Here is a 14,601-nt window from a genome sequence, read left to right on the forward strand (position 1 = left end):
CAATAATCAATGGGTAAGCATAAATAACCATTTCTTTTGTTCTCCAGCGTTCATTGCATTCTTCTTCCTTTTGATTTATTGTTCATAGCATAGAAGACATTCTTGACATTTTCTCCAAAATTTGTAAAGTGGATTTATTTTAATTAATGTGCTATTATGATAAATTTGGATCTCTTTATTAATTTTTTTTGTTCGTTACATTTGCAGACATTCTGATTGATGATGATCCAGACTTTCACAACTCTGACCACGATATATACGATGATGATGATATTTTGTTTGATTGTAACGTTACCGAAGGGATCGAAATGGATATGCATAGAGCGCTACATGATGAAGAAGCCCTAGAAGTAGATAGCTCGTCGAATGTATCTTCTGAAGAACTAAAATTTGGTAATGGTTCGGACTTGGAGGAAAACAACGGTACACATAATTTTCCTGAATATTTTCCTCAAAATGAAAACAGAAATCCACGTCTTGAGATACGATTATTTGTTGGTTCTTTTGAGGAATTGAAATCAGTTGTTTGAAATTACGCTGTCTTCAATCGGGTTGAGCCAATTTTCAAGAGAAATGATGAGAGTCAAGTGCATTGTACTTGTGAAGATGGTTGTCCATGGATGTTGTGGGCGTCTAAGCTACAAGGTGAAGACACAGTACAAATAAAAACATATGACCCTAAACATACTTGCTTGAGGTACGTACAAATAAGTACGTAACATATAAGTGGCTTGCCGATTATTAATTGGATGATTTTGCAATCGATCCTCAATGGAAGACACAGCATTTCAGAACTAGAGTGAGAAAGGATTTGGGAGTGTATATTACAAAATCAGTTGCATGGAATGTTAGGAAATATGCAAAAGTTTTAATATCAGGAAATGACGCATTACAATTTGAGAAGTTAGGTAGTTATGCCGAGGAATTGAGGAGAACAAATTCTGTTTCTACTGTGATCATTGCTCATGTCGAAAATGTGTTTAGGGGTATTTATATTTACATAGAGGCGTGTAAGAGGGGTTTTCTGCTGGGGTGTAGGCATTGTGTCAGTATAGATGGATGTTTTTTGAAAGGAAAATATGATGGGCAACTTCTAGCAACAATTGGGGTAGACACCAACGATCGTATATATCCAATAGCATATGCCACTGTTGAAAAAGTGAACACCAGTTCATGGCGATGGTTTGTGATGTTGTCTGAAGACCTAGCTATGGAGAATAGGTTATCCATTACCTTCATGAGTGATAGACAAAAAGGATTATTTAATGTTGTGGCGAATTTGTTTCCAAAAGCAGAACATCGATTCTGTGTTAGGCACATGTATCAGAATTTTTTTAGGAGTGGCTTCAACGGTAAAAATTTGAAGGATTGTTTATGGGGTGCTGCAAAGTCAAGCCATTTGGGATCTTTCAAGTATTGGATGTCGAAGATTGAAAGTGCTAACGAGAAGGCGTATGGATGGCTGATGAAAAAATTACCGAGTGAGTGGAGCAGATCTCACTTCTTTGATCAATCGAAGTGTGAAATGTTTCTTAATAACCTGTGTGAGTGCTTCAACAGCTTCGTCCTAGAAGACAAAGACAAATCCGTACTCACCATGTTGATTGGAATTCAGAACAAACCGATGCATCGAATTCACGTGAAACGGGATAAATTAAGAAATTAAAAGAAACCTATCTGTCCCAAAAACAAAAAAAAAACTAGAGCAAGCTAGTGAAGCAGCTCGTGAATGTATATTGAAATGGAATGGGGTACATCAATATCAAGTTGAGTGTTCATACAGGGAATTTGTAGTCGATATGGAGAATCAAACTTGCACATGTAGAAGATGGCAGATATCTGGGATTCCGTGTCTACATGTGATTGCATGCATCTTGGATAAAGGTCACGACATAGATGTTTATGTTTTAGAATTGTTTAAGGTTGAAACATACATGGCGACGTATAAAAATGTTATAAACCCCATCAAAGGAAAAGAGTTGTGGCCTGAATCTAATATTCTTATGCTACCTCCACCATGGTATGTAGCTACTAAGGGAAGAAAGCAAACAAAGATAATAAAAGGACCCGAAGAAGTTGAAGTGTCTTAATCACAGTCACAAGTGTCGACAAAAAATAAAGGTGCTGCGTATATGACATGTTCGGTGTGTGGGGAGTAGGGGCATAACAAACGTCATCATAACACCAAGGCATCAATAGTTTCTGATGCATGTGGGAGTTCTAATGAGGTAGTCAGAATTATTGCATTAGTTAATTGTTTTATTTATTTTTGTCTATGATTTCAAATCAGCTTATATTACTATTTTCACATTTGTCAAGAAGTTCAACAACTTGGAGTTGGAGCTGGATGTTTTGAGGGGCTAGAATGCAGCCTATAAGGTACCACTTACTAGAATTTTTTGTGAATGTAAACTTCTTTTTGTGAATGTCTTAAGGGAGATTTGGTAGGGGATTCAAGTTAGCCACTTGCAGCCTATTTGCTCTTTTTGTCTAAGGAACCTTTAATGCAATTTTTTAAAAGATAGGCATCCAAGATTATGATGTAATTATGGTAGGATGACACCATTGAAATGTTGTAGTAATTGGAATGGTGTACTAAATGTAAAGAAGTAATTCTTTGTATTGAATGACATAATCATGTTGGTCCATACTATGTATCTTATTGATTTTATGCCATTAATTATTTTAACTTTGACAGCCGTAAACCCATTTGATTAGTTAATCTCTCTATCTCCGACGGTGAAAAAATACAAATGTAAACAACCAGCTAGACTAAATGATTCACGAGTTTCCATTACCGAACATAAACATTACAACCATCAATACATTTCCTAGATTACAAACATCATAAGATTCCTAAACTAACTACACATTCACCAGTTTCCACTTCGCCACTATTTTCCCACTTCCACATGAAGCAACATCGATTAGATAATAAAATAAATTACAACCAACATCAACAACCTATAGAATCCAATGCGGTAGAACCTTGTATCTCGACAAAGCCCCTCTACCATGGTTCGAAGATCACGTAAAATAGACAGCTCTAGATCCTCTTGCGTAATTTCATTACGTTGAATTCTTCTATTTCGAACCTCCAAATGTACAGCATTATTCTCAGCTTCCAGTCTCCGTATATTTCGAAGCAAACCTAAGATTACATCTTTTTGCCTGAAAGCTATAGGATCATCAAACCAATTAAAGTAATCACATCCACTTGAAGTTCCGTAATTGATACATCCCTAGAACCTTCTTCTTGGATTATCGTCGGTCCACGACGTCTTCAAAATGGATAACTCTTTGCAATAACATATGACCGTGCCTATGCTATAGTTTGTATTTGATGAAGAAGCCATATTCAGATGAACGAATGAGAGTGAAACAGGAAACTATTTTGTTTAACAGACCTTGATGCGATTGCAACGAAGCATGATGGCGAGACGAAATAACGTTTAGGTAGCTCAATTCTAGTCCGCGAGGAATGGTTTTACCATTTGGGAGATTTGGGATTTAGGGTTCTAGCTGATTTGGGGATTTCATTTCTCTGTTTGTGAGAGAGAAACGGGGATGGTTTGGATTTTGGAGAATCCACCATTTGTTTTTTTTTTTTCTTTTTTTTTTTTTTTTTTAAGTAAAACATGTTTTGAAGTTAACATGTCCACATGTGTAGCACTTTCATGAAATGGCACCCAGCAGTTGACACATGAAGCCACGTTTGCAGCCATGTCATCGTTCCGTCAATTTTTGGACGGACTATGAGCTAAGTGATGAATGGGTTACAAATGCAAAGTTCGGTGATGGATTGAGTGAATTTTAAAGTTCAATGACCCCTTGTGGACCTTTGGCAAAGTTTAGTGACCATTTGGGCTATTATCCCTAAAATCACATATATGGAAAAATTTTAAAGTTCTATGCCTACTATTGGATTATAAAATAAGGAAAAATTTCATAAACATGAGCATAAGTATAGCCCATTTCAATAATGAGAAAACGAGTTTGAAATTTCAAAAATCAGATATTCATCTATAAATGCCTATATATATACTAATTTATTTGAGAGAAAAAACTATACTTACAAAAACAATCGGACTCTCCATACATTAAAATTCTTCACTCCAGCTGACAGTAAAAGCCATAGAGATCTGAGATTGCCTACATACTCTCTCGAAGCTCTCACAGTTGACGGTAATCGCATAGTCTGGGTCACAATTTGCAGTCGCGCTGTTGCATTACATCGAAATAACCCACAAGTTCGTCAAGTAGATGCTGATATGTTACTTCAAATTGAATTCAGAATGTTTGTATTGATCAGGTATGTAATTACAATTAATTTACTGTAATTTGTCGTTTCTTCCTACTTCATGAGCATCGAGCGATGAAACTATGATTGTATGCAAATATGGATCACATCATAATCGAGGAACATATCTAACTTATTTGGGAATTGTGATCATAAACAAGACTCATTGATTCGAAACGTGTTGTGATCGTTACACATAACCTATGACTGTCTAATTATTGAATGTGACCTTATGTAGTCATGGCGTGTGGATGTTTGTGTGCCATATGTGCAAAACATGGTCGTGAATGTACTGTGAATGTTATACAATAAATAGTGACATGTGCTGTGACCATTGCCCAAGAACTTCTGAATATGTAATCAAAATCTGTGACTTAGCCAACTTTAACATACAAGTGTTGCATAACACCTGTGAAAAAATGTCTACCAACTGTGCTGTTACAATTATACCATAATATGACTTTTTCTTCAATTGAATATGTGGCATGTGATGTTAATGCTATTGCTTGAATCTAATCATATGCGTTCCACACTTTGTTGTTGTGAAAAAATATGTCATGCATTGTGATTTAATACGAACATATGACATGCATGTATTCAGTATGTAACCATGATATATGAGCTTCGACATTCATTTGTTGTGACTATCATTGTAATATGTGATCGATTATGTTTCGGTTCATTTTTGCAGAATTGAGGTTCATTCATGTTTGTTTGTTGAAAGGCTCACAAATTTCATTAGCGTTGATTGATCACAATTGCAGGTATATGAAGTTTGTTGATACAGTTATGACAGAATTTGGCTTGGAACCTGCAAAAGTGGCTGTGACGATGAAGTGTATCTTGAATAGTGATATGCCTCTGATAACAATCAAGAGTGGCAATAATGTGTTGTCATACATGGTTTTGAAGGATATGGATCATGAAATATCTAATACACATTGAGGTCACAACTGCAGATAGCTAAAAATAGTCTATTGCGGTATCAGTTGATGTTCAATCTAATGAATATGATTTTTCATTAACAGATATGTCATTGGATATATGTGGAGCAATAGTGGAGCTATCAAGTGACAAGTTTGAACATGAGGTAACAGTTGTGGCGGTCGAAGTGCTAGGGAGATAGGGGAAGGAAGAGTATCAAAGTTAGCCAAAACAGATATATTTAAAATCAGACATATTGCGAGAGATCACACATATGCTGCAAACATTATACTCGGTACTCATAGACAATTAACAAAGACAATTGTGTCAACCTGCATTAAGTACAAGTACACATCGTCGCCCATATACACGTTGAATTATACATGCAACGACATTCTGCATACATATGGAGTATCATTGAACTATGTCAAAGCTTGGCGATCTCAAGAGGAAACTTTGAAAGTGCTAAGGGGTGATCCAACTAATTCATTTAAAAAGATACCAAGATTCTTTTTATGCTGCAACAAACAAATCTTGAAACTATCACAAGTTTAAAAATTGATGGTCAAAGTTATACGGGAATGGAAGCATTATAGGTCAGTTATTGTGGTTGATGGCACATAACTTAATGGACACTACGGTGGGATCTTATTCACAATACGTACTCAAGATGTAAATAACAGCATATATGTATTTGGAATTAGGAATATCGAGACTGATAACTCTTGGTGTCATAATTTTTCGGACAGTTGAAGAAAGCCTATGTGAAAAGAGAAGGTTTGTGCTTTATATCGAATCGTCATAACATCAAAAAGGTAATTGAAAACATGTATCCAGAAACTTGTCATAAGATATATTCGTACCATCTGCTACAAAATTTGAAATCACGTTACAAAAGATCGGGTCAAAATATAACACAAGTATTCAATGCAGCTGTTTGCACTTACACATTGTCGGAATACAAAAAAAAACATGCAACAACTCGACTCGATTAATGAGAAAATAAGGGGTTACCTAGTAATATACTACAGATTATCAGCAATATATATTCATTTAAATACATTTATTATGATACTGTACATTATATGATATACGTCTCCCTGTTTTTGTTTGTAGAACGATGTTGGACCTGAGAGATGGTCACCACATACCTTTCAATCTAATATTCTACAATGACATCGAACATCATGGAGTCAGTTAATGCGGTCACAAAGTTTGCCAAGAATTATCCTATTTTAGCTTTGTTGGATTCATTGCAATAAATCATACGGTCTTAGTTCTGTAGACATAAGGAGAACGCGCAAGGTACTTTCATGACCTTGTCAAGCAAGTATGAGAAGCAGATGAAGGAAATGAGCACTGATATGATAAACTTAGGAGTAAAGTTAAATGTTGTAACCTAATTTGTAATCTGTGAATTTCGATATCTTCTTTGTAACCTAAACTATATTGTAGAAATTTTGGGTTTTTTTCCCTCTTAAATACGTTGTGACCAGTTTTAAGATCTGTGACTTGTGCTGTGACCTCTTAAATATGTAGGTTTCTCCTATCAATCGGGCAATGTTCTCAGTTAGTGGTGAAAGTTCATATTTCATTGTTGATAAAAAAAAATGCGTATGCGCATGCACATGCACATGTAGAATGCTTTAAGTTGATCAACCGCCTTGTCCACACGCTTTGGTTGTGTTTGCAAGTATGAAGATTGATCCATATGAATACTGTTCTTACTGCTACACAAGTTAAGCATACAGATATACATACCAAGAAACCATTTTCCTATCGAAAATCCAGTTGAATGGATAGTGACAAATGATGTGCATGACATAGTTGTACTAGCACCTAATCAAAAGTGTAGTTGTGGAAGGCCCGCTAAGAAGAGATTCAGATCAGCCTATGAAGTAAACATAGTTGTCATATGTGGTAGGTGTGGTGAAAGTGGTCACAACCACAGAACGTGCAACAGCCTAGTTTCATTAAGTTAGAGCCAAAAGAATAAAAAAAAGAAAGTGAAGAAGATTGGCAATAAACATTGACATAAACGCAATAATTTCTTTAGCGTTTAATTCATTGATTGTACGTAATGTAGGATGCAAAACATAAGAGGATACACATATTGACTAAATCATTACCGATAGAATGTTCATATTTTTTGTTGATAAATCTAGTATTTTGACTCAAAAGTGTGCTATGACCATAGAACAGGATCTGTGACCTATACTACGACTTCAATGCAAAGTACTGTGACTGTGTAGTCAGAATATATGACCAACTGCACGTATGACACCCGTGTGCGGTGTCTCACACATGAAAACTTGTATGTAAAATGTTTTGTGATCATTATGCAATGACCTGTGACTTATCATTAAGAATATGCGACCTAACATGATAACGACACATGTCTAGAGTGTGGCACACATGAAAACCTGAATACAAGATGTGCTGTGACCATATTTCTAACATGTGACTTGTGCTCTGACCTTTTAGGAATTATCTATGACATGTGACCACTATGCAATGTCCTGTAACTTTTTGCCACAAAAATCTGGGAACATGGAAGTAGTTCAATTGCAGTGTGAGGCAAGGAATAAATATGTCTGACACCTGTTCTGATTCCATGACACAATAACAAATAACTATTTTCATTAAGTTCTGAGACCTAGAAAATGATACGTCCTCAATCATGCGGAAAATGACATACAGTTAATCATTTCAAGACAATGTAATGAAGTCTCCAAAAACTACTGTAATGGTCGATATAAAAAATCAAAAGTAACAAGTACATAGTTATTACAAACGAATTTTGAAAAATAAGAGACAATGTTTCCATTTATTGCTACTTGTGACCACACATTGCATTATCACTCTATAACAATGCTTTGTCCTTCAGTTTGTTGCACATTTTTTATGGCCTTCCTAATTTTTCGATATTCAAACAACAATGATGCTACGTCCAACCGTACTCCACTCGTATCAAAATTCATGGACATGGATCCCATGTCATCATGTAGCATATACTCCATATATTTGACCATGTATATGTCGTTATCATATCTGGAGAGCAAGAATCAATCTATATTAGGTATGAATTCCAACACGTAGTAGCATTGTTAACTATAAAGTGGTGATAAAAAATACCCATTTTTCTGTTGGAAAATGGAGAGTCAAGATCGACTTTCAACTCATGGAATCTTCTTTCCATAATCCAATACATTTCATGATGTGTGGAATCATTCTGACAAAGGGTTCAATTCCAATATGGATCTTGACATCATTATATGCCTTCCTAGCGAAATTCAATACAAGTAACGTATGTTTCTTTATGTCAAGCACCCATGTGCTTTGTTGGTAAGCATAAGTGGACTAAACACAAGGTTCATTTTAGCCCATGGAGTGCTAAATAAAATCCGTACACCCGTAATGTCATCGATCAGCCTCTCATCCGTCACACCAACATTTGCATCTTGCTTGAACCTAGGATACATGTTCTTGAGCTTGGCCTGGAACAATGTGTCAGTCATGGTAACGATGAACTCGACATTTTTCCCATTTCTTACCACTTGACGTATGTAGGAGAATCACACGTCCATATACCATCAAGATACAATACAAAATTAGGAAGGTGTATAACCAAAATGAATATGATGCACTTTACTGTTAATATGAAAAGGATCTGTGACCATGAACCAATGGTCTTTGACCACTGAGTATCAGCTCTATGAAAAAATTGAAGAGATGTGACCTAGACTTGAACCATTGCAGATATGTGTTTATGTACAACACTTATGGTAACCTACTGTACGTGTTACCTGTGACTCATGTGTGGCCTGTAACCTATTGCACGAGTGACTTATGACCTAATACACGTGTAACTGTGACTTTTATGGAATAACCTATGACATAATGCATGTTTGACCCGCATGTGCAGTGTGTCTTACATGAAAATTCGTGTGTGGAATGTGATGCGACCATTATGCAATGAACAGTGACTCGTGTAATCTATAATGTGACTTGTCCTTTAGAGATGTGACTTGTAATTAGCAACGTACTGATTTACTCAATGACACTTTCCTGGATACAAGTTCCTACCACCATGTCTTGTTTCCTATTAAGTACTGATTGACAGAAAAATATGGACGAATAAGATCGTCTTTATCATTGAACTTCTTCATGCAAACGAAAAGAATGGTTCATTATTCGAAAAAGAATGAAAATGGACAACTATTTCATACTTATTATGCAGTTTGTATCCTCTTTAAACTAGTTCTGAAAGTTAGGGACAACTATATCATCAACATGCTGATTGTAGTGTTTGAAGACCATTACGTTTCCTAGAGATTTTATTTGTTTCCATTTTTCAACAACGTATAGAGATTGAAGTACTTTAGCTGGCTTTGGAGCCCTCTTCACTGACAATCCAGAACTTGGTACAGCCTCAAGTGATTCCTGCATAATAAGTGTAAATTGTAATTTGTGACATATATTACTCAACAAATACGATAGAATTATTTAATACCTCTTGATTAATAGATTTCATCTCCTTCAAGACATTGGATATAACGGAGTCCAATGCACTTGCACTTCTTTAGATGCCATTGCCTCCAACTAGCTTGGTTGAGTAAATCCAACATCCAAATCAAATGATGGAGGTTGAAAGGAATATGGGAATTCAAATTCACCCATCAAATCAACCTTGCCTTTACCTTTTGAATCAACATTTTCTTCGACATTTGTAGCCTAAAATGCAGCAAAAAATTGCATTTCAGCGAAGAAATAAGAAGCATTCAACAAATCATGGGTAACAGATGAGTGACGGACTTCGTCCGTTAGTCTAGATTTTTCGATCGTGATGTCCCTGATTTCTCTCTAAATTTGTTCATAATTTCTTCCATTGAATAGAAATCAATGCGGTCTCAAAATCAGACATACATTGCATGTGTGATTTGATGTCCAACATATCTATACAAAGCCTGGAATTGCTTGTTTGAACAATCAATTTTTGGATTGAAGATCAGATATTTGTCCGCTGAAATGATTTCTCAATTCTTCAACCACCTGCATCACATGAATACCTATAATTAGGTAACTGATAATGGCGAAATGTGAAATAAAATAGTGACCTGCGACCCATATTGAAATATCATTTGACATGTGACCTAGTAACTGAGACGTGGCCTGAAATATATTTCTGTGACTTGGAATGAATGATTGTATCAACAAAATTTGATAACAATAAATGGACTTATGACATGACATGATAGATAAAACTGTAAAAACTTACATAATTTGATGGCTGACCCTCTGAATCAAGTGTATGCGGATCAGTTGTATCGACTAACTTACACTCCCCACCTAGAGACTCTCCATCGAATGATGTCTCCTGTCATCTAGGTGGGGGTCAACAAAATCTCATCATCAATGGGCGTATCAGAGTGCCCTAGCTTTCCATCAGTTATCAAAAGTGTAGGAGTAGATTGTTTCATCCCCAAAGCACTCGGCTTTGTACTGGCCGGCATAATGAACTGATCGATCTGTACTACCACCCTTTCTCTTCTCTCCACGTAATCGATCAAGTTGGAAAGGTTTGTCATACCACATATCCGTCATGTAAAGGATTGCCGTTTCAACTTCCGGGGGATCCAAGTCATGAATTTCCAACTGTCATTTGAAACACAGAAAAAATTAGTTGGTAGCAAAATAAAAATCTAGGAACAATCAGATATAATGTTGCACTGTGAAAATATATGAGTATAGGTTGAAATCAACAGTTAGATTGACATATGTTGTCATATAACAACGTCAAGCATTTCGTAAAAATGCTTGTGACTTGTATCGAATTTCTATGACTTCCAGAAGTTGAAATGTAAGACGCTCGGTATGATAGGCAGCAAATGCAATATGATCTGTGAAGTATATACCTATACTTCATGAATTTGATTTGTGACTTGAGGAAATTAATGTGTGACCTACTTAATATGATCTACAAAATGTAAAGATGTGCAAGTATTGATTCATATATAATAATGCTCCAGATAAGTTACTTACATTCGGATTGGAGAAGCATTCAGGCCCCTCGAGCCGAGCAATGATGGGTGATCATCAACCGTCCAATTCGTTATACGGGGTACACTTTGGATAACCTTCTAGTTATGTATCCATAGAGACTGGGAATTATCTCGTAAATCCACACTTGAAATGCTAACAACAAGCCTTTGAGTCTATAATGGGTTATCTTCTTACTCAACCCCTCCCTTAATAAAATTACTAGCGTGTCAAACAGCGACTTCATGGAACAGATTTATAGCATTAAAATCTTCAACTACTATGAACAAGAAGTGATCCATAGCCTTCTTTTAATCTCTTGGATATAGATATGACATTAAAAATACAATACACCGAGCATAGAAACATCCTTGTCCGAAATGTCAGTTGCATCAAGAAATGTTTTCTTGACGTCTTCATGAATTACATTTTTCAACATTGGGAAATATGCATTTTTCAAATGTGAAGGAGTTTTCTCCATCCTACTTGTATTGGCGTCAACAATATATCTCAGTCCAGTCACTAAACAAAACTCCGAAATCAAGAACCTTACAAACCTTCCGACTATGTTAAACCACAACTCACTCTCATTAAGTTGTTGCACCTATCTCAACAGAAAATAGCGTATTAGCTGGGATTGAACAACGATTTCTTCACATTCTAGAAGTGGAAAAAACACGTATTCTACAGTATTCGACATTGGGCTTTATTTAAATTTTTTTTAAAAATTTGTTAGTACGCCCTCATGGGGGTAATTGTAGTTTTACCCTAAAACCAACTCTTCTCCTGTATACTAAATCTCCAAGCCTTTAAAATGGTTACAAAAAATGCAATAGTTGGTCATAGATGGGATTCTAGGTAAAAACAACAGCAACGTGTGGGTCACAAGCCCCCTCCCATAGTTCAAAACTGAACAACACACTTAGGAAATGACACATTTCGTTTACATAAGTCACAACTCGACAACTAAATTTCAAATCAACAATAAAAACCCTTTCTAAATTCTAGCATTTCGATTACAATTACACACTACAAATTCAATGCAATATATCTCACAAATTCAAAATACTTCATTCATACATGCTATCCATGCATTAAAATGTTTAGAGGTATGCTCGAAATAAGTGAAAATTGAAAGATTGAAAACACACATTCTTCGTGGGCGGAGTTGTGACCGGCCGCATGGATTTGTGTCTTTTAGAGGAGGAATATTTTTGCACTTCATCAACCTTCTATTTACCTCTTCTGTCTGAATGATGGCTTCCAAATTTGTCCCCTCACTTACCACTCATTGAACAAGTCATTCCTTGAAAATTTTGCAGTGTGCGATTCAACGTGGACTATGCGATGTTGCTTGAACTCTATTTAATGGAAGTAAATTCGATTGTGGACGATGGTCGTCACGAGTTCACTGGGAAACGGACAGTGGTGAATGGCAAGTTAGGGATTGAATGAACAGTGATGATGGTCGTAAAATATGAAGACGTGAATGAGACTTTATGGAAATAACATGGAGGAAGGTTTTCCAAAATATACAGTTTTCAAATTTTAAAACACGTGAAATAAGGAAACTGTTATTAGATGTTTTTCAAATAATTAATATAAAAAATTATGATTTTTGAAATATCAAACTTCCAATCTGATTTAGGAATCTTGAATAATTAAAGTATGATTTTGTATAATTTTCACTAAAAATAATTAGACCAAATAGCCCGTTGGGCCAAGTTACTGGTAGCTTGCTATGAAACGGTGATTTAATTAATGGCCACTAGAATACGGCTCAATTTATCATTATTAGCAAGAAAAATTGAAATAAATAGAACAAAATTAGATAATTAACCAATATCTAAGTCTCAATTTTATATACTCAGGTTACATAATTATTTTGTAGAAAATATATATTATTTCTTGATTGGTAGATTAGTAATAAATAGTAGTACTCAAGACCAAAAAAATTATCCGAAAAAGAAAAAAATTAACTTTTGGTATATAACGTTTATTAGAGGAGAAAATTTTGCTCAAAAAAATTATCATACTAAGGCTCATCATATGGACAAGCTAGGTGTGAAATTTCCTAACGAGGTGAGAATGGTTTTATCATCCCCAATCCATCGCTGTCCGATTGCTATCACTATGTGACAAAGCAAATTAAAAATGTGGTTGTCACTTATTTTTTTTCTAAAATTATTTTTTTTATAATCATTTTCCACACATATTCTATAGGGTTTACTGTTGGAAAAATTGGTGATTTGTATGTAGATAAATTATCAATTAACATAATAAAATAACAAATATAATTATTGTATAAACATAATAATATGATAATATTATAATTCAACAATAATATAAACATAAGAAGATAAAGGTTAGAAATGCAAAAGTTGAGTCATGACGAAAACGCTGTCCTAAAGTCGTATTGCCTCCCTTTTGTGCAAGTACTTTTGACAATACACGATTTCAAGATAAATCTACGTGGCTCACAACTGGTTCTCTTTCTATGAGCACGACCATAGGGAGATAAGTGAACGAATATTTATCGAATTGCCAAAACTATATAAAATAATATAGAACTGTAGAGAGTATTCTATCAAGTTATATTTTTCATGTTATACTCAACTTAATGAAAATCACTCCCTTTTATAGAGAGAAATTTAACCCTCACAATCATATCATTAAAATACAAGTTATAATATGTATTATGATGTTTTAATTTTATGTTAGAATTGAAAATTAAAAGGTTTTAACTTGAAAGGAAGTTACAACAATCCCCCACAATTGTTAAACTTTCAAAATAAATAAATATATATTATATAGCAACAACGTTATACTGTGTAATATGTGTAGGTATCTTTTAGACTTGAATCTTACTTCGTGATTATAATTTCCGTTTGAGAGATCTATAATGGACTAAGTCTTGAGTTAGGTCCCTTTGGTCAAACTTTTCCACACGCGGTATCGATTTAGGTTCTAGTTTATAATGGGTAGCGCTCATAATGGCCATGTGCTCTAATCTTGATTATAGTAAGAGACTCTAAGGAATAGCAAATCATATAGCCACTGCCTCATGGCAACTCTTACATAGGTGAGTCCTTCAATGGTGCGTGTGACCCACACTTTGCGAGAAATCTTGCCTCGGTACTCATTCAAAGTAAATCATTACTAACATTACATTTATTAGCACTATTACCATAGGGGTGAGCACAATATGTATAGTGCTATTACAAGTCACGCAGTACGAGTTGTTTCTACCACATTGAACCTTCTTCATAGTATTTTCAATCACTAATGTAGGGTTGCTTCTGAAGGTGACTCCCTTATGGGCTTAAGCCATCCCTCTC

At 35.2% G+C, this 14,601-nt stretch overlaps 1 protein-coding gene across 1 annotated transcript; it reads left to right on the forward strand.

The window, feature by feature from the left end:
• Window positions 1–9: 9 nt before the first annotated feature.
• LOC111381527 lies at window positions 10–2,378 on the forward strand. Its single transcript, XM_023005317.1, has 6 exons — window positions 10–13; window positions 208–498; window positions 607–697; window positions 793–1,599; window positions 1,784–2,020; window positions 2,291–2,378. The coding sequence occupies exons 1-6, from the start codon at window positions 10–12 to the stop codon at window positions 2,376–2,378; spliced, it is 1,518 nt and encodes a 505-aa protein (XP_022861085.1).
• The last annotated feature ends 12,223 nt before the right edge of the window (window positions 2,379–14,601 follow it).

Source organism: Olea europaea, unplaced genomic scaffold (genome assembly GCF_002742605.1).
Source record: "Olea europaea var. sylvestris unplaced genomic scaffold, O_europaea_v1 scaffold2326, whole genome shotgun sequence".
NCBI classification, from domain to species: domain Eukaryota; kingdom Viridiplantae; phylum Streptophyta; class Magnoliopsida; order Lamiales; family Oleaceae; genus Olea; species Olea europaea.